At 38.3% G+C, this 24,826-nt stretch overlaps 1 protein-coding gene across 7 annotated transcripts; it reads right to left on the bottom strand.

Annotated features, from left to right (window-relative positions):
- On the bottom strand, positions 1-24,775 carry LOC116173520 (titin homolog). Of its 7 annotated transcripts, none has more exons than XM_031491041.1 (10): positions 24,489-24,775; positions 21,580-21,683; positions 21,418-21,532; positions 20,902-21,007; positions 15,060-15,355; positions 14,825-15,005; positions 3,188-14,775; positions 1,109-1,246; positions 255-356; positions 1-206 (listed from the first exon to the last, which is right to left on the bottom strand). In XM_031491041.1, exons 2-9 carry the CDS (start codon positions 21,677-21,679, stop codon positions 266-268), a joined length of 12,615 nt encoding a protein of 4,204 aa, XP_031346901.1. In that variant the 5' UTR covers positions 21,680-21,683; positions 24,489-24,775; the 3' UTR covers positions 1-206; positions 255-265. The 7 variants fall into 7 exon arrangements, with proteins under 7 accessions (XP_031346901.1, XP_031346910.1, XP_031346892.1 ...); XM_031491050.1 differs by having other exon boundaries at positions 1-356; positions 3,188-8,409; positions 8,536-14,775; XM_031491032.1 differs by having other exon boundaries at positions 1-356.
- Positions 24,776-24,826: the final 51 nt, after the last annotated feature.

Here is a 24,826-nt window from a genome sequence, read left to right as displayed (position 1 = left end):
TTTTACCACTAAAATAAACACAAAAAAGAGTAATATGTTTACGAATCAATTAGTTACAAAAATCGATGTTGGAGCAATGAATTCCACGCATGCTGTACAAACAAAAGTAAAATGACATCAATTACACTTCCTCCTAGCTTACGTGATAAAAATACTTAATTTACAAAATAAAACTATTTACAATAAGTAGTGCAGATATGGTATTCCTAAAGAAGAACATTGAGCAACTGCGTACCTTCTTAACAAATACGCACCTGACAATTTGTTAGAAAAAAACTTCTTTTGTGTCTGTAAACATATGGGGGAATTTCTTTTTTATATCTTCGCGCCAAGCAAGATCAGTGTTTGATCCGTACCTGTAATTGAAATCAAATTAATGGATTATCATACAGGCTGCGAATTTATTCGAGATAAATTCACAGAATTGTTATACCCAAAAGGCGACCACTCAGAGGGTACACATTACATATGTCTCAATGTGTTTATAAATGGAAAATCGTCCATATATAGCTTCTATGCTCAACTGTTTCGGAATAGTACGCCTCAGAATTATTTATTGTCAGCAAGAAGACTGCAAGTGGGTTCGCAAATTATACAAGGTGTTTTGGCCCGTGCAAAAAAACATTTCCTAAATAAAGCTGTGCAAAAGAAGGCCCTTAATTTTGAATAATAAGCTGCTAGTTTCGAAACACCCTGTAAGTGTGAAGCAAGTACAATTGTTTAGTTGAGCTTTGAAGCTTTAAGACATAGACGCCCATGAGTGCCCGCCGTAAAACACAGTTAGTTGCAGTACCTTAAAATGTTAGCCACAAAAACATAATCACAATTTTCGATCGTAAATTTGGCAGATTGATAGAAAAGGATGTGTGTACGTATAAAAGAAAGCATATAGAATAGTTACAATACATTGTAAGTTAAAATGAACATAAGATTCAGATTGAAGGAAGTGACCATCACTTTAGTCACCCCCTAATCATCAATGTCCCCTTAAAACTAAAAAAAAGCTTGTGTTGCAACTTGTGCTCATTTTAACTAGAATGAACTGTATAATCTTTACTAATAGAAACAGTATTTAAGCGCCATAAAAAATGAATAAATAAAAACACACGGGACCGGCTCCACACGACCATTGGAGTTTTCGGAAAAATTTCTAATTTGATCTCTTCTTGCATAAACGTAATTAACTAAGTCGCAAATATAACAGGAAAGAGCAGATTCTGAATTTTGAGAGAAGAAACGGTTTTGCCTGAAAAATAGATTTGTTCACTTTATTGTTCAACGGTAATTTATAAAAAAAAATGTTTCATAAATTCCACACTATGTCAATTTTCTATCCCAGAATCTGAAAAAATGGAAAACTTCATAGAAATAAAAACAGTTGTTTATTATCTGCGATTGTTGCCTGCTTTTCCTTACAAACATATTTAATATGTCAAACTAATAACACCCCAGGACATCTCTTCTGCTACAACTGTTAAAAAAACAAAAATTCAGAGATGGCTTATTGTCTCAAGATTACTAGGGAAATCTTCTGTATACTCAAATTTGGGGCAGTTGTAGAAAAAACAAATGCCTAGAAACTGTCAATAACCGCACAGACTAAATTCAACTCAATTAAACGTATAGGCTTTAATATTAATTATTTTACTTATTCTGTTTATTGAAAAAGGTTATTTTATTATACATACACCCTGTATAGAAGACATAATACTTTGTATAAGTCAAATGTGCAAACTTAGATATAGTATGGAAACAGTTGAAGGATAGCGAACTGTCATGACATGGTGGCATAAAAGATAGCCATTTCAAAAAAGAGTGACAAAGATATTGGCTCTTTCCGGCTCTCTTTAACGAACGAGAGGTTTGAGAGCATTCCCAGAGGAAGATCTGCCCAGTTATGGTTTACCAAAAAGCACAAATGTTATTGATGGCGGCTTTACCTTTACTGAGTGAAATTAAATATTAGCACCAAAGTTTCTACAATTTACTCTCATTTTATATATCATATGTACTAAAACCGCGGTTACAGTGATCTCTACAGTACAAAACGAGCAAAGGAGAAGTGACAGGATAGCCAACCACTTTATTGACATTCATTTAAAAGAAGATACAATTATCATAGTCCAACAGCAGCATTTTCTTGCAAATAATGTAACGGGAGCCCGCAAAGCATTGGTTCCGTTTCGGTTTTTCTACGGGGCTACAGAGACGGAGACTAACCGTCCGTTTGCGTTGGTACTGTAACGGTTTTTAAATAACGCAAGCAAAAGTAATAAGTGTGGTAGACGTGCATCGGTTGTCATATCGTGTAGGTCGTCTGCTAAGATTATGCGGCTTGCTTGCGCGGTTAGTGGCGGAAATGAGCATCATTCGCTTGAGAAATGGCAAAAGTTAGTGGAATCAAAGATACAATTGGTTTCAAAAAGGTTTTAATAAAGTTAATAGCCCAACATCAAAGTACTTCCGGGTGTTGTGGTATTAATAAAACTAGAATTTCAAGCAGAGCGGTATACATTTTTGTGAGTTAGACATACGCCCAAGCCAAGTCGTTTAAACCTCCCAGTCTAACGTCGTTTCTCCAAAAACTGAACTACAGAGTAGTCTAGCTGAAAGGTCGATTTTCTGTAAAGAGGTGGCTATAGGGGCGTTTTAGATATAGAGAAGGCGTTTGACCATACCACTCTAGAATCGATTAAAACTGACTATCATAAAATTGTATGTGGAAGTATGTTCAACGTAACTAAACAAGGTTTATTATTGAGATTATACACAAATAAGCCGTTTTCCTACGGATCAATGTAGGGCATAAATGGAAATGCTTTCGAGAGAAAGAGGGAAAGACAGAGAGGACAAAAATATGGGTTCTTTAGCACTAATAATAATGGTATCAGTTCCGGTTACCTATTTAATCGGACCTGGTACCAGAACATTTATTTTACAGATTCAATGAAACTTGTCATCAAGACCAGTAATAATTTATTTGTGAGGGACGTAAAAAAGGGCAACTTTTTCAATAAACAGTTCAGAAAAAAAATCAAAGATTTACAATGAATTCAATCCGGGTTAATAGTCTATTATAGTGGGGTCCCGATGATCATCTGTCACACAAATTTCTAACATCGATCCCCCACTGTACCTTTTACCTACACCGCCACCCACACACCAGTAACACACAAACAATACATACCAATAATCACGCTGCTCCGTATTTGGTCTAGAATTTGAATGATGCCTACTGCTCCAACTGCTCCTTGAAGAACCGGACCTCGTCGCCAAATACCGCTGATCACTCGAATGTGTGGGATACTCGGCTCGTCTACTACCCCCCTGATGACTCGACCTGCTCGGTTCTCTATTGGAATATGGATACGATCGTCGACTACGCTCGTAGTACGGATAATATTGACTCGACGTCCGGGCGTCTTCTCCGCTATAACTACTTCTGCTAGGAGGTTCCTTTCGTACGTTGTTACTTTGCCGAGGAATCGGATTGACCACTCCAATTTGTTTAACTGGCGTCGTTTCGGATTTCTTTTGCAAATTTGGATCTAAAGGAAAAATGGTGGAGGGTTTCGTTGGCGCTACCCTGGCTGTGGCACCCGATTTGGTAAGAGTACTATTAACGTTGCCTTCCTTAACCAGCTCGTCGAACAGCGCGTTCATCGCGTCTGGTTGCAATGGAGGGTCGGCTTTGGCCTTCTTCTTTTTGGGTATGTCGTCGTCCGAATCCTCAAACACCGTGCTCTTCGATTTACTAGCCGGTTGTTGCAATGTCGATGACTCATGCACCGGGGTTTTAATTTTCGTTTTCGATTTACTCTCCTCCTGCTTCACTTTCATCTTCTCGTCCTTTTTGCTTTTACTCTTTTGCACCTTGCGATACTCGTAATCCTCGGCCTCGAGCAATTTTTCAATCGAAGAATAATCTACAGGTTTCCTTTTTCTTCTCTTAACGTTATCGATCATGTCGCACTGCACTGGAATGTTGAATAGTTCACATTCAGTTTGTTTCGGCGTCCTTGGGCTTTTGGGTACAGGAGACTGTTTAATATTCTCACCTCCAGTTTTGGGGGAGTCACTCTTAGCCGCTGTTTTCACGGCCGATTCATCCGGAGCGGGAATTTCACTAGGCTTCGGTGTGCGTTTCTTTGAACTTCCACCCAAGTTAAAATCGTCAATAATACGCTCTTTTGGAATGACTGACTTCACTGTAGGAGCTGACGAGCTCACTTTTGGCGACTCACTCTCTTTACTTTTCAACTCGGTTGATTTCTTCGGCTTCGGAGCAGACGGTTTTGTTTTGTTACTGTTACTGACCAAATCGAGATTGTTCGAGTGTTTTTTGGGCTGAGGTTTTAGTTCACTTTCGGTCTGTTTCGGCGTTCTGGGGCTTTTTGGTACAGTTTTGGGTAACTCAACCTTGTCCGCAACAGTTTTCACGGCCACCGGCGCTGGTTGAATTAAAGCGGGGCTTTCACTAACCTTTGGTATACGTTTCTTTGAACTTTCGGCCAAATTAAAATCGTCAATAATCAGTAGACTTCGCTCTTTTGAAATAGCAGATGAGATACTCGAAGTGGTTGGCTTCACTGTAGGAGTCTGAGGTGACGAGCTCACTTTCGGCGACTCACTTTCCGTACTTTTCAACTCGCTGGATTTCTTCGGTTTCGGAGCAGACGGCTTTGTTTTGCTACTATTACGTACGAAACCGAGATTGTTCAGCTGTTTTTTGGGCTGAGGTTTTTGCTTAGGGCAGTTTATCATGTGCAGCTTTGCTTTCGCCGAGGGACTTAGTTTAACGTACAGAGGTTTTTCGACCATCGGCTCTAAGTGGGGCATTTCCTTGACGGTTTCGTGGACAAGTTGGGGGATCTGTTCTACTATAACCTTTTTATTCATGAAGCTATCGTTTGTAGAGATATTTTCGAATGTAATTGGAAGATAGTGCAGACCCGAATAATCGCCAAGATTCGAAATGGTAGTCTCAGTGGCAACATCTTGGGGTTGGGAAAAATCGCAAATAAGATCCAGACCCTGTGGCTGAGACTCAACAGTAAAATCTAAGCCAGTAGTAGAGAAAATATCTTTACACTCCGTCTCTTTTTGAAGGGCGGGGGGTTGCGTCACTCTCTCCCCATCAACCTCATCCCTAACCTGGCGACTTTTCTTTTCATCGGCTTTACTTTTGACTTTTTTAGTTAAAGTTCCTTCTATATTACACTCAGTGCTACCTTTCCTAGATTTAGTAAGTTTTGCCAACATTTCCCGTTGACTCGATTCCGGTATTTCGGTTGGCTCTCGTTGTACTTCAGACCCTTCCACAATCTCTGCACATTCAGCAGTCTCTTCAATCGGCTTGACGTTCCCTTGAGGGACTCGTTCTAGTATAACCTTTTTATTCATGAAGCTGTCATTTGTTTCGAATGTAATTGGAAGATAGTGCAGACTAGAATAATCGCAATGGTTAGAAATAGTAGTCTCAGTGGCAACCTCTTGGGATTGAGAAAAATCGCAAATTAGATCTAGACTCTGCGGCTGAGACTCGACGTTAAAATCTAAGTCATTGGTTGAGAAAATATCTTTACACTCGGCCTCCTGCTGAAGGGTGGGGGCTTTCGTCATGTTATTCAAATTTTGAATGCTGGTCAAGACGACGTTCATCAATTCGCTCATATTTTCGACGCTCATCGTCTGCTGCTGGAAATGATTCACGAAGACTTCATTGTTTACTTTGGAAAACTCGATGTTGTTACTTGCAGATGGCTCGTCGTACCCTAACTCGACTTGTTTTAAATTCGTTTGATAGTCACAGGGTTGAGCCAAAGGAGGGCTCGACTCTCTACCCAACGTGTTTCCGATTAACTCAAGAAGCTGGAAATCCGCACTGCTGTCTTCGGATGATTCTTGATTGAGATGATTATCGGTTAAGTATGGTAGCATAGTATCACTAATCAGGACATTTTCCAGCTCTGACGAGACGATTTCCTTATTTTCTGAAGAGTGATCGCTTTCGTTCGTGTCGCATTCGCCCCCTAAGAGCGGATCGCCTATACTGTGATAATTGTGATCCGACCCCTTGAAAAATATAAAGCCCGTTTTACTGGACCGATTCTGTTCTGAGAACATTACGGCAATTAAGTTATCCGTAATTTCGCAAGTTGTAGTAGTTTGCTTATCCGTGACTTCTAACAATTGGACGGGAGTTCCAATTTCGCTCTCGCGAGGAATAATCTGAAACTTTGTACCGTCCTGAATGTAAGGGAAGATGTTTTCCTGGCACTGAGGCTCTAGGCTTAACTTTTCATCACCCGTTTGACTGATGGAGGTATCAGCAATGGCCTGAGCATCTTCCAGATTGTCTACTGATGGAGCTGCAGATTCTTCAACCGTTTCCAAAGTTTCAACTTTTTCTGGCTCACCAGTGGGAGGCTCTGGCAGAGGTATTTTATTTTTAAGATTTTGAATGATGCGATCAATACTTTTCGGTTCACTCTTCTTCACTGGCGTTACTTCAGATGTTTTTTTCTTTTCAATGACCATGTTTGCAATTGAATCCCTCTGTTGATCTGCGCATTGTTCATTGGAGTTGGGAGTCGCTTGCTTACTCTCAGTTAAGAACTTCTTATAACTTTGCTCGTAATCATGAGTCACGAACCGTTTGTCTTCTAATTTCCGTTTTTTGCTTGGTGACTCCCCATTTTCATCTATGGTCCTAGTGGTATTACATTCAAGACTAAATCTTACACGCTTATGCTTTGGCGAAACTTTTTTCCTACCTGGCCTTACATCCTCTTGGGAATACTTCGGTTGCTTAGTTGAATATTTTTCAAACACTCTGTCTACATCTGGTTCACTATCATAGTTATCGGTTACGGCAGGTAATGTTTCCATTTGCACGAATACTAAATCATCATCGTCAGTTTCATTAGTTTTCTCGCCTTCTTCCGTAAATGAAGACAACTTATCCGCATCGGCAGCCAGACTCGGCTCTGTTCCTTCAGGATCAACAATCTCTTCGAACTCAGTCCCTTCCGTTACACATGTTTCTTCATGCGACGTATTACTGTGATCAATTATGGACTCTTCATGTCCGATGACTAAGTCAGTATCGTCCACGATCTCCGTTATCAATTGATCAGGTCTGACACCTTCCAATAGATGATCATCGGAACTGTCTTCGCAATTATCCCAATCCCTTATAATATTCGACACCTCCTCACTCACTTCCTTCTCAACCAAGTCAATTTCACTGTCATCTGCAAACTTTTGCAACCCACACTCCTCAGTTGCCACCTCATCAGCAGATACTGGCGGTTCTTTTTCAAGCTGCAAGTCTCTATCGTTATTATCTGGTGGTGGCGATTTTTCCCTTTGATCATTGAAGTCTTCCTTTGACTTCTGAACCTCTTCTTCTTCTTCAATCGTCTTAACATCATCAACTCTCTCCAAGTCGTTATTTTTGTCTGAACGTGCTTCTTTGTTTACTTTCATCTGATCAGTGTTAATTATTTCTTCGGCCTTACTGACTGCATCTTCCACGCTAGCGCAATTTTCAGTCGCAACCGTGGGAGATATAACTTTAGACGGAAGCAGACTTTCGTCCTCTTTAATCTCTAAATCTTGTTCATCAACCTTGGCGGACAATTTGTTGTCTTTCTGTTCATTATCTATAGAATAATCAGCGGATGGTAGCTGCTCTACTTCAGAATGATCTTCTGCTCGTTTCTGTTCATGAACGATTGTCTCATCACGAATTTCAGGAATTGATTCTTCCGAACCCATGGGTTTCATTTCTTGGACGATTGTCTCGTCGCGGATTTCTGGAGTTGATTCTTGCAAAGTCAAGGGTCTCGTTTCTAGGACGATTGTCTCATCTGGGATTTGTGGAATTGATTCTTCGGCACCCAAGGGTCTCGTTTCTGGGACGATTACTTCCTCTGGGATTTGTGGAGTTGATTCTTCGGAACTCAAGGGTCTCGTTTCTGTGACGATTGTCTCTTCGCGGATTTCCGGAATTGATTCTTCCAAACCTAAGGGTCTCGTTTCTGGGACGACCGCCTCCTCTGGGATTTGTGGAATTGATTCTTCGGAACCCAAGGGTCTCGCTTCTGGGACGATGGTCTCTTCCCGGATTTCCGGAATTGATTCTTCCAAAACCAAGGGTCTCGTTTCTGGGACGATCTCCTCCTCTGGTATTTGTGGAATTGATTCTTCGGAACCCAAGGGTCTCGTTTCTGGGACGATGGTCTCTTCCCGGATTTCCGCAATTGATTCTTCCAAAACCAAGGGTCTCGTTTCTGGGACGATCGCCTCCTCTGGGATTTGTGAAATTGATTCTTCGGAACCCAAGGGTCTCGCTTCTGGGACGATGGTCTCTTCCCGGATTTCCGCAATTGATTCTTCCAAAACCAAGGGTCTCGTTTCTGGGACGATCGCCTCCTCTGGGATTTGTGAAATTGATTCTTCGGAACCCAAGGGTCTCGCTTCTGGGACGATGGTCTCTTCCCGGATTTCCGCAATTGATTCTTCCAAAACCAAGGGTCTCGTTTCTGGGACGATCGCCTCCTCTGGGATTTGTGGAATTGATTCTTCGGAACGCACCTCTTCAAGGATTGAGTCATTGCGAATTTCTGGAATCGATTCTTCAGGGTCCACTTCTTCAACGATTGTCTCATCACGGACTTGAGGAATCGATTCTTGGGAGTCCAAGGGAGTAACACCACAAAGAAGTGGTTGGAGGTTACTACCAGATGTTACTATAATCTTGGCAGAATCGTCATGCTTTGTGTCATCTATAGATGCCTCTTTCGCTGGCGTCTCCGTGTCACTCTTTGGAGAGCCCGCACGTTTTGGTAATTCCACTACATCAGGCAAGGACACCTCCTCTTTTACAACGGTTACTTCTGGCAACTTAGCAGAACTTCCTTTCTTCCCAGACGAATATGATCGCCTCTTTCTTCTAGAATCTTGCTTAACCCCGCTTTTTGATCTTGAATATTTCGATTTTTCTAGCGGCACCTTCTCCACGCTCGCATTTTTGAGTTTCTCCTTGATCTTATTTTTTAAACAGGATATCTGTAATTCCTCCTTCGGGGCAACCTTCTCAATGGACGCTTGTAGTTCTTTTTTCGGGATAGACTTCTCAATCGGAGTTTCTTCCATGGCTTCATTTTTTTGTGTCTCTGCCAAATTTGTATCTTGCACATCGTCAGCCAATATTTGCTCTACTGGCTGAAGACAGGTGCACAATGATGATGATATGGCAACTTGAATATTTACAGTTTTCTGTCCCGCTGAGCTCTGCTCAACTACAGGAGGTACTTCCTCAACAGTGGACATCGCACCTTGATTATCTGTCACCTGCTGAACTGGTGCAGCTTTATCAGATTCTTGATCATGTGGGATCTGATCGACATCCTGTTTGGGTTCATTCTCTTTATTGTGTCTCAGCTTAGGCTTGTCTCGCAACGATTTCCTAGTACTATGAGTTTTTCGTTCCTTCCGTTTCTTCCTCTCCCCTTCCAATTCTGCGGGCTTCTCTTTAGTTTTCTGCGTATCATCTTTTCTCGCGGACTTATCACTTGGATCTTTCGCTTTCAATCTTTCTCCCACCAACGAAGTTTTGGTATCCAAGTCGGGAGTCTTTTGTTTTCGTTCATTATCCGACTTACTCCTATGCCTTTTTGACGATTGTCCCGATTTTTTGTGAGTACGGTCTTGATTATCCGCAGTTTTCGCTTTCGATCTCGACTTACTTCTCAGCGATTTCACTTCTTCAGTTGGTGGGATTTCTTGGTCTTCGTTTTTTGATTTACTCTCTTTTACAGTGACAATCTCGTGCGCTTTCTTGTCCTTTGATTTGCATTTCCTGTCCTTGTTCGATTTTAGTTCTTCCTTGGTAGAAGTTTTGGGCAGATCACTCTCGCCCTTAACTCGGCGCCTTTTCTTTTCATCCGTTTTACTTTTGACTGTTTTAATTGAGGTTCCCTCGATTTCACGTTCAGTTCTACTTTTCCTATGTTTGGGTAGCTTTTCCAATGACTCATCTTTACTCAATTCAGTTACTTCGGTTAGGGTACCGACCTCCGGTTGCACTTTAGACTGTTCAACAATCTCTGCATCACTCGTCAATGGAAGCAATTCCTCCACAACTTCAACAGCTTGTGCACCAATTGTTTCCTTTTTAATCAATTCAGCAGACTTACCATTCTCTTCAATCAAATGACCACTCTCTTTACGGACTTCTTCATTTTGATGACGCTCATCTTCTTGCTTCGAAATACAAGTTTCTACTGTGAGATTACCCTTTACATTGTCCTCTGATTGGTCTGAAGAACTAGCCAAGTCCAAAGTTTCAGGTTCTTTGACTATAGCTACATCTTTCAGTGAGGATTTATCTAAATCTGCTTTATTTTGTTCACTGTTCGACACTTTCTTTACAGAACTTGAATCATCAAAAACTGAAGCGCTTCTCGTACGCATTTTAGTTTTACTTGACTCCATTTGTGTTTTCTCGTAATTTGATCTAGTTCTCGGTCGTTTAGCAGGTGATTTCGTTGATTGCTCAACTACCTCGGATACCAAACGAGACGACATTCTTCTCTTTGTGATCTTGTTGGGCTCTGTGGCTACCGGCTCAACAGTTTCCACCTTCTCTGTAGCACAGTCACTTTTAATTTGCAGTGAGTCAATGGACTTTGTTTTTGATAGTCTACCTGCTCTATGCCTTCGGCCACCATCTTGACTTTTAGATCTTTTGTTTTCCTTGTCGGTCTCCACCTTTGGTGCATCACTTAAAGGCAACTTCAAAAGGTGGACATATGGTATGCAAGGAACCTGGAAGCACTTCAATGCGGCCTTAGTTAGCACCCTTTTGCTCTCAGGTTTATTTTCCAATGTCTCACTATTTTCCACTAATGAGGGTGTCGCTTGATTCTCATCTGCCACAGTCAATGACATTTCTGGTACATCTGCCACTTCAGTGATGGACACCTGCACTTCGTCCGGTACAACCAAGTTCTTTCTTCCATAATTTTTCCTTTTCTTAAACGGCATTACAGAAACTTGCTTCTGTGATTCCTCCGAAATCTCAATAACGGTCTCGTTCAAATGACTGTCTAGTTCCGTGGTGATATTGATGTTAATCTCCACGTTCTTGGTCATGGTTAACTTTAATTCTTTGCACAGTTCCTCACTGGTACTTAGTGATAGATTTGTTTTTTCAAACTCTTCTGCTTGCTTCAGAATATCATAGTCGATGGCGGGGTGATCCTCCGACTCGGGAATGCTTATCAAAATTTCCTCGGACACCTTCTTGTGAGTCACAAACACGATGCCATCATCTAAAGTATCTTCGTCAAACGCTATATTGTCAACCAGAATGTTTTGCAGACTTTGCACGCAACTAAAACGCTCGTCCATGCTTTCCTCGGTATCAGTATTGGGGGTGGGAATCATGTTGTAGACGCAAACAGGTGGGGGAGTAACCAGGCTTTCAAGATTCATGAAGGTCGACGGTATGCACTTGGAATTATCCTGGGGATTAATGTTAAGCTTCGCCAAGGCGCTATTCCGCGTGACTCGCCTCGGAAGTTCCTCCGACTTTTTTTTCCCACTTTTCCGCTTCCTTCCACGCTTCGATTTCACAATTTTTACATTGACTGATTCGATCTTCTCCTTGGTTGCGGCGACCGATGCGAGCACATCCAGATCATTCACCACCACCTCGCATGTCTCCGTTATCACGGTTTCTTCATGAACGTAATCTAGTGGCAGTTCACTGGTGTATTCCACGACCAACTCATGATGAACGAGTGCTTCTTCTGGAGTTTTCTTCAAATCCCTCTCAAAGCACGTAGCAACTTCGCCTTCATTGACTTTTGCTTCATTCGCATGCTCCAACAGATCTTTAGTGTGGAAATCTTCTGTTCGAATTTCTTCGTCTGACACTTTCTCACTGATATTTTCCTTAGAGTCTTCATCACAGTTCCCTTTTTCTTCACGCTCTGAATCTGTTGAAGTTTCAACCACGACATGGCTTAGGGTAATATCATCAAGTGACGCATTCAAATGATTGTGATAATCGTCAGATTTACTTTCAACAATGGACTCAACGGGATCATCTGCTATTACCAAATTTCCTTCGTCATTCTCATCTTCCATCACTAAATGTTGGTCATTATGTGCACTCTCCACCTCCAAGTGTTGACTATCGGTTGTCTCACTCTCCATACACAACTTCTCACTTTCATGAGCTAGTGCCAAATGTGGTTCATCAATGTGTAGATTCTGATCATCCTCCTTGGATGAATGTGGCACCTCTGGTACTAACAGATCATCTCGTTTGTCATCTGTTACCAAAACACTTTGTTGGTGTAGATCTAATTCAGAACTTTTACTCAAATCACGAACAGAACATTGATTATCATCTTGCACATCATCATTCTTTAACTCGGCCACATCCGACTCATGGACTGATACAGAACTATCGCAATTGTCTACATGTGACACATTTTGTTCAACCGCATCTGGTACATCACTTGATTGGGAACTTTTGTAATTGTCTTCAGTTACATCATCCACCATTAATTGTGATTCATTAGATCTTTGATTGGAATTATCATCCTCTACATTTTCCTCAACCAGATCTGACACACCGCTCGATTGGGAACTTTTGCAATTATCCAAATGAGGCTCTTTGGTCACATTAACACTTTCATCATCCACCATTAATTGTGGATCATTAGGTCTTTGGCTGGAATTATTTTCAAGCTCTATATCTGGTTGATCACAGGCGGCAGGCGCTTCAATATGACTCGAATTGCAATTGTCAACTATTGTCAAATGGGGCTCATGAGATATTAGCAGGCTCGAGTCAATGCTCAAATTTTCTTCTCGAACCGTCACATCAACAGATTCGGAATCGCTGCACTCGTGATGAACTGCAAATGAACGGTCCACAATGTCATTGCTGCTTAAATCTTCTGGTTCCACCTTGCCTTCGACTAGTTGGAGAACAGTGTCTTCTGCGTCTTTCGGCCTTGGCTCATAGTCATCGATTACAGTTGTGGCACATTCTTCATTGTCCAAGACTTTGCAATCGTCAAACTTAGTAAAATCGCATGGTTCACTAACAAGATTATCGCCAATATCTTCCAGAGTATTACAATCTGCAGTATCATTTTCCTTGGGCTCTTTTTCATTGTGTTCAATATTGTCTTTCTTGGCGTCGCAATTCTCACTGCTTTCTTCTTGGCTCTCTGGCAGACTGTCACTATCATTAGCTTCAAGCACATTTTCAGTCTGTGAACTCTCTTTTGGTAGATCATCTGACACATGCTCTTTGATCACTGGACCAAGGGCAGTATTATCCACAATTTGAAGATCACCTCCATTTTCATTTTCCTGGATACCATTCGTAGTGCGATCTTCTTCATTGGTGTCAGTACTGCAGCTGCCTTCAACTTTTTCTTCTTCCTCAATACTTTCATCAGTTATTTCACTGACATGTTCTTCCACATTACTACAATAGTTGCTTTCTTCCGTGTCTTTAACCCCATCAGGGGATGCGGTGTGACTACAGTCTTGATCTAAAGAATCTTCTTGACTTTCAATTATTACGTGCGGCATTTCGACACTTGCGCTCTCTTCGGCACGACTCGGACATTGATTCTCCAAATTCGAAGCTTCTTCTGTATCAGGCGAAACGTCCATTCGTAAATCTTCCACCTCATTAACATTGGGCAATATAAGGTCGTGTTCTTTGTCGACCTCAAACGGGACACTTGAGGGCTGTTGATCTGCGACAATGTCGCTGCTAACTTCAGAAGCCGTACTCGAGCTATGTTCATCAATCGCTCTGTCTAACTCGGCAATAATATTGTTTGTAATTTCGTTATTTTTCAAAGTGTACTCGATACGATAATCACAAGTCGGAATGGGGTCACTAACTGTAGCCGACACAGTTGATAAAGATGAATCAGTTGAAATAAGATCAATGTCACAGAGATCAGGCAAGAGAGGCTCACTTTCAGGAACTTTGTGCTCGTTTTCAGGACTGTCGCATATCATTATTTCAGTCTGTGAACTCTCTTCTGGTAGATTGATTTGAGGATCATCGTGCTCTTTGTATACTGTATTAAGAGCACTGTTATTCACAATTTGAAGATCATTGTCCCTTGTATTTTCTTTGGGAATTGAACTCTGTTCTTCATTTTCATTATGTTCCAAATTTTCATCAAACATTGTGTGTTGGTTAGCTTCAGTCGTCGCATGAGTGGTGACATCTTCAGTTGTGGTGATGGTCCCATCATCCACGGCAGAAGGTTCACATCTTGTGAGGATCTGAGATACTCCTTGAGCGTTTTCTTCCTTGTCTAACAAATTGGTGACATTGGCCTGAGAGTTGGTGGTATCGATAGGAGGCTCAAGGCACTTTACAGCTTCTTCTCTTTCAGCAAAGGTTGACTCACAAGCTTCAATGGCACAGTCCGATTTGATCCTTTCATTCGGCACTAAAGGATCATAGTCATCCACATTAATTACTGTACCAGAAGCCACATCCGGCACAAATTCAACATCGCTGTCATCGTCACTAACACAAATGACTCGTTCCCTTCGTGAGGTAGTTGAATGAAGATTAAGTCTACTGTTACTATTTCGCCTACTTTGTACATTTATTTGTTCAGGTATAAGAGACTTTCTCGAAAGCCTAGCTTTATCTACGAGATCAATTGCAACTATGTCTTCATATGCACCTCTAAGCGGTGAAGTGATCTGGGAAACGAGTTGATTAATGAATCGCATTTAGAAGTTGTCTACCTACCTCTACAACCTCTTCCTCTTCGGACGTCGCCGCGTCGTCCTTGAGAACATTGCATTTCTGTAGATACCGCGAAATTTGCTGCAATTTCGGCACCCGCATCAAATTCCCTAAATTAAACGCATCGGTCTGCTCTCTAATCTCGTTCATCTTATCCCAGACATTCAACTTTTGCAACAGCTTACTGTAACAAACCCAATTGAAGACAAAACCTGCGCGCGCACGCGATTATTATTACCTCATTAAATTCTCTATTAAACTACGATTTCGCTTATATTCAGATTTTACACTTTTTACAACGTATAAAGCCTTAATTGCACAGTAGTCAACAGGACTCGGTTTTACAAAGCATTCTCGTTTGACAGTCGACGGGTCGTGTAATATTGTTAAAAGGAACGTTAAAATTCGGCTCTCCACTTGATCCTGATATTGAGAGCTGTAGTTTTTCGGACAATATAAAACCTCGTACTCCAATTCAACATAACTAATAAGTACGGATAGAAGTTCTTGAGTTAACGGAAATTTTTTATAAACCTGTAACAGTGATATTTTAGTAATACCATAACGTGAACACATATCATCATCCCCAGTCACGAGCTTGCTCCACCTCTTCAAAACTGTATCTGTACTGTCAGGTTTTTAACTATGCCGAATTGTGTTAATTACCATTTTTATCCTTGTTTGCTATTACATTGCATTATCAAAAATAAAACCAACATATGCCGAAAAGCATGGATAAATAAAAGCAGAATGAGGACTAAGCACCAAAGAAAACTATACACAAGACTTTAGTACCCTCAACAATAGTAAAAGATTGTAGGCGCCACTATCACCATTTGAACAAAGTATCCTCAGTGCCATATAGTCAAGCAGTCGTCAACAAATTTCAATTGTTTTCATAAGGGTGTACCATGACGCGGCCTTAAAGCGTATTATAATATTTGTTCATGTGTTTTGGATAAAAAATAAACAATTTAATAATACACCGGAGCTAACCATGCGAAAATGGAACGTGGGGATTCCAGACCTCATCGGTCCACATGTATGAAGAGCATATAAGTTAACTATTAACTAACACATTCAAAAAAATATATACATTTATAAATATACAAGGGAAGTAAAAAGTACAAAAGAAAAATCTATATATAGATTACATCCTACTAAATAGAAACAAAAAATGCAGAGAAACAAAAACTAAAGACAAACAAAGGACAAATGAAACAATAAAATTATATAGGCTAACAAATACATAAGGAAACAGCAAATGTATACTTGTAAAAAATAGAATTAAGATAAGGGATGCTACTATCTATGCAAAAATGGAAGAAAATGAATATTGAACAAATGTGACAAAAAATTTAAAGAAATAGTATTATCGACAGCAGTTGAAATATATATATATATATATAAAATCAAACTAGATGGTGAAACCACAATATTAAAAGAGAAGTTAAAGAAAAAGACAGAAAAATGATATGATAGTGATAATGCAAGCAAAACAAAAGGCATGGAAGGAATTTGAAATTAGACTACAATTAAATAGGCCCAGTAATCAAAACAACGTAGGTACTGAAGAACCTCAGGAATAAAGTACGTCAAATGAATAATTTGAATAAATTTAAGTAGCTTGCGAAGAAAGAATACTTAAAGTAGATCCAATAAAAAAGATACAGAGAAAAGAATGTAATATCAGCAAAGCGCGATAGAATAACGCAGGAGAGAGCAAAAAATTTAGAAGCAGAAGAAATAGAAATGTTAACTAAAAGCCTCACTAAAGCTTGGAATAAGGCAATCCAGAAACAGGGGGAGACCACACTGTTCTGACTACAGAGATATATCCTTTTTCAAGCATTTTTTCAGATATATGAATCAGACCTAAAAAGAAAGCTGAAAGAAATGGTGCAACCTCAACTTGACTAAACTAAGCGCTAAAAAAACTGTAAATAATTTGAAAGCTATTGTAGGTATAAGACAATGCCAATCCGAATTTGTTTGAAAAAATTGAAACAAAATTTTGTTCTAACTTGTGAAGACTCCATAGATTAATATGAAAAATTATGATTACCTATTCAAATAACCAGAATTTTTTAATATTTAAAATACAAATATCTCCAAAACAGTCAATGTGGGTCACAGATATTGTTTAATAAACTGACCTTAATATTCAAAGTAAATCTAAATGTGGAATAAAAAAGAGGAGTTGCCATTTAAAATAAAGAAGTTGGTGACTACTTCCGGTATAACCGGAAAGGTTACAAACTGCCACTAAATATTTAAAAAAAAAAGCGTATAATTTTCACTTTCCATTTAAAGCTAATTGTCCCTTCAAATCATCATAGCATCATAGCTATTAGGTATTTAAGTAATACTCCGCTATCCGCTCCGCCCACTTTAAAATAAAGGCAATAATATATAGGTATATATAGAGAGCAATTTTGGTTTTGGTTAAAGTCTAAAGTCACTAAAATCTAAATATTCTGTAGTATTCACTATTCAGTGAGTGATCAGTGTTGGCAGTCAACGATTTGGCTATTCGGCAACGATCGGCAATTCGCTACATTGATGCCCAAAATAACAAATAGGTATCAGGTACTTAGTACTGCTACTGAGGTGAGATACCTGCGTCCTGCCTTTCACGAAATGACGAAAATAAGAATTTTAAATTTTAAAAACAGGAATTTTTTTGCCCATAACTTTTGATGGAGACGTCTAATCGAAAAAGTACGAATCGTTTTGGATTCTACGCACCCAAATTAATAAGAAAAAGTTTTTTCCCGAGAAATTTTGGTGCAGTCGATTTTTGGTAAAAAAGGAAGGTAATAACTGCCTTTTTTTTGCCCAGAAAAAAAAATTGTCTCAGATCGACCGGAAAAAAATATTTTCTTATAGAATGTGGCCTGTAGAATCCATAATTTCAAACAGTTCCAAGATCGGACTACTAGATCAAAAGTTACAGCCCTTTGAATTTTTTGTCGAAATTGGTTTTTTGCCCATAAATATACCTATTATTCAAAGTTTTCGTTGACTAATTAAAGCAAAAGCAATAAAGGGGCCTGTCAGCAGTAAGAAATAAAATACCGTTCTAATCTAATCTTTTTCGCCTGTGCAACCCAATTTCTATTTCTTCCCCCCCCCCCCCTTCTAGTACGCACTGGGTGACTGTATGTGCCACGAACTTGTTTAATCCCCCCCAGAATAAATTTCTACGTACGCCACTGGTGCTAATTCTACAATTACTTAACATAATTATGGACGATACTTTAAAACTGATAATTAAATTAAAAAAGGGACAATGGAGTGCTACCATACTATACCATTCACTAAGTGAAAACTTCCTGTGGAAATGCGAAATTAGCAAAGGAACAAAGACGGAGGCGTGAGGAACTATTCATAGATCAACACTTCTGTCCAGAAGTGAGACCTACAAAATTGAATGCGCGATACCTACAATTTAGATTAGATAGATCATAGTGTCACATATAAAATTTGTTGTATCTCGCCAAATAAAGGATGTTGAAATAACCCTCTTATCTCGAACGTACTGTATACTAGCACTGGGGGCCCGTTCCAGCTTGGAATTTGACTTCTAACCGTATCAACGAGTTTACCCTTGGATCCCCTAAACCGATACGAGTCTCTAAACAAGGCAGATGTACTCAAAGTAGGTAGGTACCCCAAGGTAGTCTAGTATGACATAGCACAATAGGCATCAGATACTATAAAAGGTTAAAACTTTCAAGGAAAAAAAGTATATTTAGAAAAATCTAGAACTCTAACAAATAAAAAGACAAGAGAATAAGCACTGGAAGGAATGAAAATTACAATAAAATTTGCTAAATAATACAATAGAAGAAAGAGTGATATGTTAGTCCCCTTAAAAAATATTCATTACGGAATATACAGATTGACAGATCCAACAACGAGAGGATACAGAATACAAAGAATACATGAACAAAATGCAAAACAATATAAGCCTTCTTCGGCACAGGGTAAATGTTCTAAATAGGTACAGCAACTATCAGAAAGCCTAGTAAGATGTAGTGAATGACCCATGACCCAAAATGTGTAATAAATTAATGCAAAAAGTATATGAAACCAACAGTTGATGATTTCTCTGAAACGAAACCTTGTATTAAAAGTGGAAATGAGAGTCTTTTTTTAAATTTGTTTTGTGCCTGTTCAAATGCTATAAAAACAAAATAGATGAAGTGATCACTTTAACCGCAAGCGTAGATAAAGACAAACAGATGATTATGCATTCAAATGACATCTGTCATTCTTATTTCAAATGGGACGCGGAGCTCGAAATAAAATGAAATTCAGAACATATTACAATGCTGTTTCTATTGGAACGACCGCGACGGCAGAACATAATGTTAGTCTTGTTGACGTCTAAACTAAAGTCAGAATTGTCAGAAGAATGATTTATGGCAACTGCTATTAAAAAAACTGTTGTATTATTCATGACGATAAAACGATAATAAATAACTATAATTACACGAGCCCAAAAATCAAATTAAAAGCTAATGATTAAATATATATGCAATCAGTATACAATAGAAATTGTAATACCTTCGGAATCCATTTTAGAATACATTAATTCTTTGTCATTGCCCTCTCAATAAGTTTTTAAAAGAAACGCGCTTTAATTGCAATCGATAGCACAATTACTATTAAACTATTAAAGATAAGCATCAAAAAACCAATTCAGAAATCTAAGAGCTAATTAGTGAAGTAACGATTTTTTTTCAGTACCTTAGTTATTATACTATTGTTATACCTTATGTGGGGATATAGGGAAATGTGGTATCAAACAACGTCGATTTTCATGTAGATTTCGAAAATCCGATAAATATAGCGTGTTCTATTCAAAATAAGAAAGTTGTTACCCACATTTTGAAATGAAGTAATCATGATAATGTTTTCGTAGATCATGAAAAACTATCCTAAATACATTTAAGTAACCGTTTGGGTGAAACAGCCTGTATATAGCAACAGAATGATAGCAATGGGGATATACAATAATTCAACTGTTCTAACCGCGAAAGAAATCACCATAGAACATTTCAATGTCAAAAAAAAAGAAGAAAAAAAGTTCCATCAAATACTGCAAGCAAAAATGTTTTCCAAACTCAATAATTAGTCAACTAGACAAATATTAGTCTTAAAAAGATCTACAACTGCTATACCTAAGGTTGGCTCTGGCGTATCAAGTTCCCAAAACTCCCAAATTTTGCGTTTTTTCTTTCGCATTTTTTTCTCAGGTTGGAAAATGTCTTGCGTGCACAACTGATAATTTGGAAAAAAATATACCCGGCAAATTTCAAGAAATTGTGATAATTTTTGTGGCCCCCCTCCCAAATTTATTACTGCACCATTTTGTGGCAGCGAACTTTTATCCAGAATCTGAAAGGGGTTACTGAAACACCTAGATAAAGTAGGTAATTTAAAAAAACGCAAATTTTTGAGTCATAAAACGAATCAAATGACACATTTTAACCCATGGTCTGATTTTAAAAAAAAATTTTAATATCCAAAGTAAGGAACTTAATACAAATGCAGGTAAGCGATACGTGAAACAGCATGCAAGTGCAGTGATGGCAAGCAATAGAAGCAAAATATAAAAATAGATAGCATTGGTTAGTTACACACAAAAATAAGAACACAACAACTAAGCACGAAAGATGGCATTATAGTAACTATTTATTGATCACAAAATATAAGACAAAACATAAAGTACAGAAAACAAGCGATACTGAAGATGAAAAATTATTGTCAGACGAGATTATTTGCGATGAAATAAATAAACCATATATACAGATAAACTGCTTTTTCCTCCATGAATTATAGACGAGTGAAAAAGTTTCGTATCAATCACAAAGATAGTATAATTAAGATAAAAGTTCTGTCTTTTTTGGAGGTGCAAACTCAACAACCAGGGATAATGATATATGTATACAAACCCTTGAACTGGCATTGGTTATAAAATGTAGTTTTCATAAATTTCAGACTGCATGCAAACGTTTTCAAAAATCCAAAATATTGTAATAAACTTTTTGAGTGAGAATTAATGTCAATACCTTAATGTGCCTAGAAATATAGTTGTGTAGAAAAATTAGCATTTTGTAAACATCTTCCAGGTGTTCCTTGTTCTTCCGTACATGTCGAGGGGCCTCCTGGATAAACCTGTAATTTATGGCTCTCTAAATCATTTCAAAAAAATTCAAAAAATTCAAATTAATTATCTATTGAAATAAACTTGAGTGAAGTGAATTGTTCAAAGAGTACCGTGCAAATTTTAAAATAAATCTTTCTTCGTCTGTTGCATTCTTCGCAGATTCCTTCTTCTTTCTTCGATTGCTGATCTCATTACTGAATGAAATTAGTGATAAATTGAGAAAGAAAATCTGAATGAATCATCAATATCAAAAAAATAATTAAAAGTAGTTGTTATTAATCTGAATTATTGAAAAATAATAAAAGATTGATTGAATAAAATTGCTTTCAAAGATACTGGTTCCTGTAAATAAATCGCGTGATATTAATTCGCCATATTGCAAAGCACAATGAAACGTAATGATTGTCAAATATGTTACCTTCGTAATAATTGTACTATGTCACCCAGTTTTGATGGAACCGAAAGATCCATTTCATCGTTTTGCAACAAAAGCAGCCGACTTCGAATGTCGCAATAATCCGTGAGTAGGCAATCTGAAATTGAAACGATCAGGTGACTACGAAAGCTAAATGGAACTCACCTTTCGATGCATTTCGCAGTTGTACTTTGTCAAACGAATTGCACAAGTCATTGTAGGAGTTCCCTGGAAACGTCCCGCTATAGTCTTGGCGATGCGCCATTGTACTGAAAGCAAGAATACAACATTCAGATTCAGATAAAATATTATTATTACACATTTGTCAGTAGAAATAATCCACGAATTTAAAAAATGATTGAAATGCAGAGAAACACTCAACAGAGTAGGTACTTCACGATGATCATCCTGTATAATTCCTGTTAATGTGAAGTATATTTTACAAAGCTGGGCAAAACCGCTCTGTCTAGTCCCTAGGAAAATTCTTAAGTTATACAAGAAGATTTCTAGGAAGACCTCTTAACAACATTTTTTTAAAGTTTTCTAAAATTCAGTTTCACATTCCAGACTGGACAGCGGGAAACCAGGAAAATACCCGCGAGGAAAAGAGACTGCTGATTTGTGTATATTATGAAACAGTTTTTACTAGAAGAGTGGAAGATCGCCAACTCTGATCCATTTGTGAACATTTATCTTTGTTTTTCACAATAAATTACTATTATTATTATTAAAGGCACAGCTTTTAGGGACCAATAAAGACTTTAAAGGCTCAAAAACAATCTACAAGACTCTGAAAGACTCTCAAAAGCTCTTAAGAGACTTTTTGAGATTCATGATACTGAAGCCTCTTATAAAAGACTCAGTTCGTAGAACACTCTTTGTGTATAAAAGACTCTCGAACATTAGTGTAAATGAAAAAAAAATTTGTAAGATCAAAGAAGTTTTACGAGCACGGGATTTTAAGAAACTTCCAGAAATAATTCCTGGCATGATTTCAAAGGAGAAGATTCCAGAGGATTTGATTTCCAAGAAGATTACTACAGTGGAGTAACTGTTTTCTGTGGGAAAAAGTGGCAAAATATTTGTTGGTTTTTGATTCTTCTTCTTCCCCTTCCCCCCCAACAAAGGAGCAGTCAGTATCAGTCAAACAGACAGAAGCGACTAACACGTATTTGACACAATTCTAAAAGGAGAAATAGATACTGAGAAAACAAATTCAAATAGAATAAACCAACTTTGGGCAATAAGTCCTACTAAAACACATTGGAAGTAGCTAAAACCTCCAGATAAGTGGTGGCCTCGATCGTGGTATAACATACAAGACAACATTAATGAAATCATTGCTATTCCGAACACATTAGGTACTTGGATATTTGTAAATGTATAGTGGGTTGGGTTGGTAGAGCACGAGATAGAACAGTCCACTCAAAAATAAAAATTAAAAAAAGTAAATAAATAATTATTTATCCAAAAGTAAACATATCTCTTTAATTGTTTACATATTGTACTCACTCACCTATTATAATGTCATTATTTTATTAGTTTAATTCGAGGTTTAAGTAATCATGTAATCATTGGCGGCTCGTGACATTTCAAGTTGGGTGGTGTGCTCGAACCACCACCAGTTTAATATGATAATATTAACCCCCAAGATTAACCCGATAAAAACCAGTGAGTGCTTCTTAAAATTGAACACTTCCTCTGTATATTCACTTAAAAAATCAATTCATTACTTTATTGTAATAATCAGTAGAAATAGGTAATGGTACCGGCACGTAAGAAGGCATAAGATGACGCATCCCTACTATTCATTTTCTATTAATTGCACCTACTGGTACGCCACGGATCCAGTTGGCTCTTCCTGCAGAATCTGCACATAGCCTTCTCATGTGCTGCTAGCAGTAAGTAATGCAGTTAAATAGCAGATGAATAAATCTGGGCCTGTCAAATAAGTTTAATTAAATATTCGCACTTTATTCTCAGTTACTTGATTTGATGTGAAAAAAAATACACTTTATAAATTGATATACACGGTAATAGTGCCAACATCAACTAAAATAAATAAAAGTTAGTTCAGATGGAAAATTGAACCTTCATAGAATACCATTGATAGAAAACAACTGAAGTCCTACTTCAAGTTGCGGCTCATCTTCACGTTCACTTCGGCTATGCCCGATTTACTTTGTGTTTGATTTCATTATGTTACGGAGCTACTCTCAGCTGCAGTTGGAAGATGACTTTCTAGAAATTATTTATCATACCCAGAAAGAAATTATTTAACAAAATACTACTAGACAAGCCGCCCCTGTTTATTGTTATTACAAAACTGCATTTTTTAGGTCTAGTACAAAAGTTATTGTAATAAAAAGTGACTTCATAAACTAAAAAGAAGTCCTACGAGACGTTTACGATATGCCTCCGTGAATAAGAGAAAGCTCATTCATAGAGAAAAATGGGCACTTCTCTGTGCTGCCAATCGAGCACATTTACAATGAATCCGTAAATCAAACATAAATGTTTTAGTAAGCTATGCCAACAAATTACACGTCATTTGTTACTCAAGCATGAACGACAAACGAAGTCGGTCTGTCTACAATGTTGTCAATAGCTGAAGGGTTGGCAAATTCAATTGTTTACATCGCCCTTTAGAGTTGCAGAAAAAGTTAGGTTAAGTTTGTATTTACCTTTGGGTGCTGCAGAAAAAATGATCCCCCCAATTGCTAATCTCACCACTACCACTTACCTTTCCAAATAAGGTTTCCTCGAAAAGCAAAAAACTGTGCACCACTACATTATGTAATGCTAATTACACCGAAAATTCCAATCTATTTGCAATTACACCAGTAATTAAAACGCGAAAATGCAATCAAGTGAGTCATTAGGATTTTTCCTCCAAATAATCGAGCACACCGCCTATGCACAAAAAGGTCACGCATCTAACTGTAAAAAGGATTTAAAAGGTGGACATTCTCTTTTACCAATTCGAAAGGATATGGGTTGTGTTTGAGGGCAGAGGTTTAGCCCCCATTTTTCCTTTTAAAGTTAAAAGGGTCGTGGGCAATTAAAATACTTACATTGCTAGCTGCACTGCATTTAAATAGATCGCGTGTCGGCACTATAATTAGAAGAACGAATTTCGCACTTTTTTAAAAAAATTACTGCAGTCACGATAAATAAATGTGTATTATTTTATGTATTAGTACATGTTGGAGCATCCTGGGTTTTCTTTAGGGGCAATTTCAGGTTGGCAACTGTCGTTGGTGATATGTGGTAATGCGGGAAAATTCCCGAGGGAGTTCTTGGGTGTAATTGTAATTGGTGGCGGTGCGGGTGGCGGTTTTTTATCATCGAAGGCAAGAAGTAAAGGCCGTTTCGGTTAGTATTATTTATTTGGGCGTAAAACAGGAATGGT

This window comes from Photinus pyralis, unplaced genomic scaffold (genome assembly GCF_008802855.1).
Source record: "Photinus pyralis isolate 1611_PpyrPB1 unplaced genomic scaffold, Ppyr1.3 Ppyr1.4_LG1, whole genome shotgun sequence".
NCBI lineage: Eukaryota > Metazoa > Arthropoda > Insecta > Coleoptera > Lampyridae > Photinus > Photinus pyralis.
This window is presented reverse-complemented; position numbering and strand designations above follow the sequence as displayed.

Bases quoted from the DNA above. Each gene is read 5' to 3' on its own strand.
- LOC116173520 (XM_031491032.1), bottom strand. From the start codon at position 21,679: ATGGCGCATCGCCAAGACTATAGCGGGACGTTTCCAGGGAACTCCTAC. The intron at 14,776-14,824 runs GTAGGTAGACAA...CTCGTTTCCCAG, and splicing joins AAGAGGAAGAGGTTGTAGAG to ATCACTTCACCGCTTAGAGG. The intron at 1,247-3,187 runs GTATGTATTGTT...TCTATTTTTCAG, and splicing joins ACGGAGCAGCGTGATTATTG to GCAAAACCGTTTCTTCTCTC.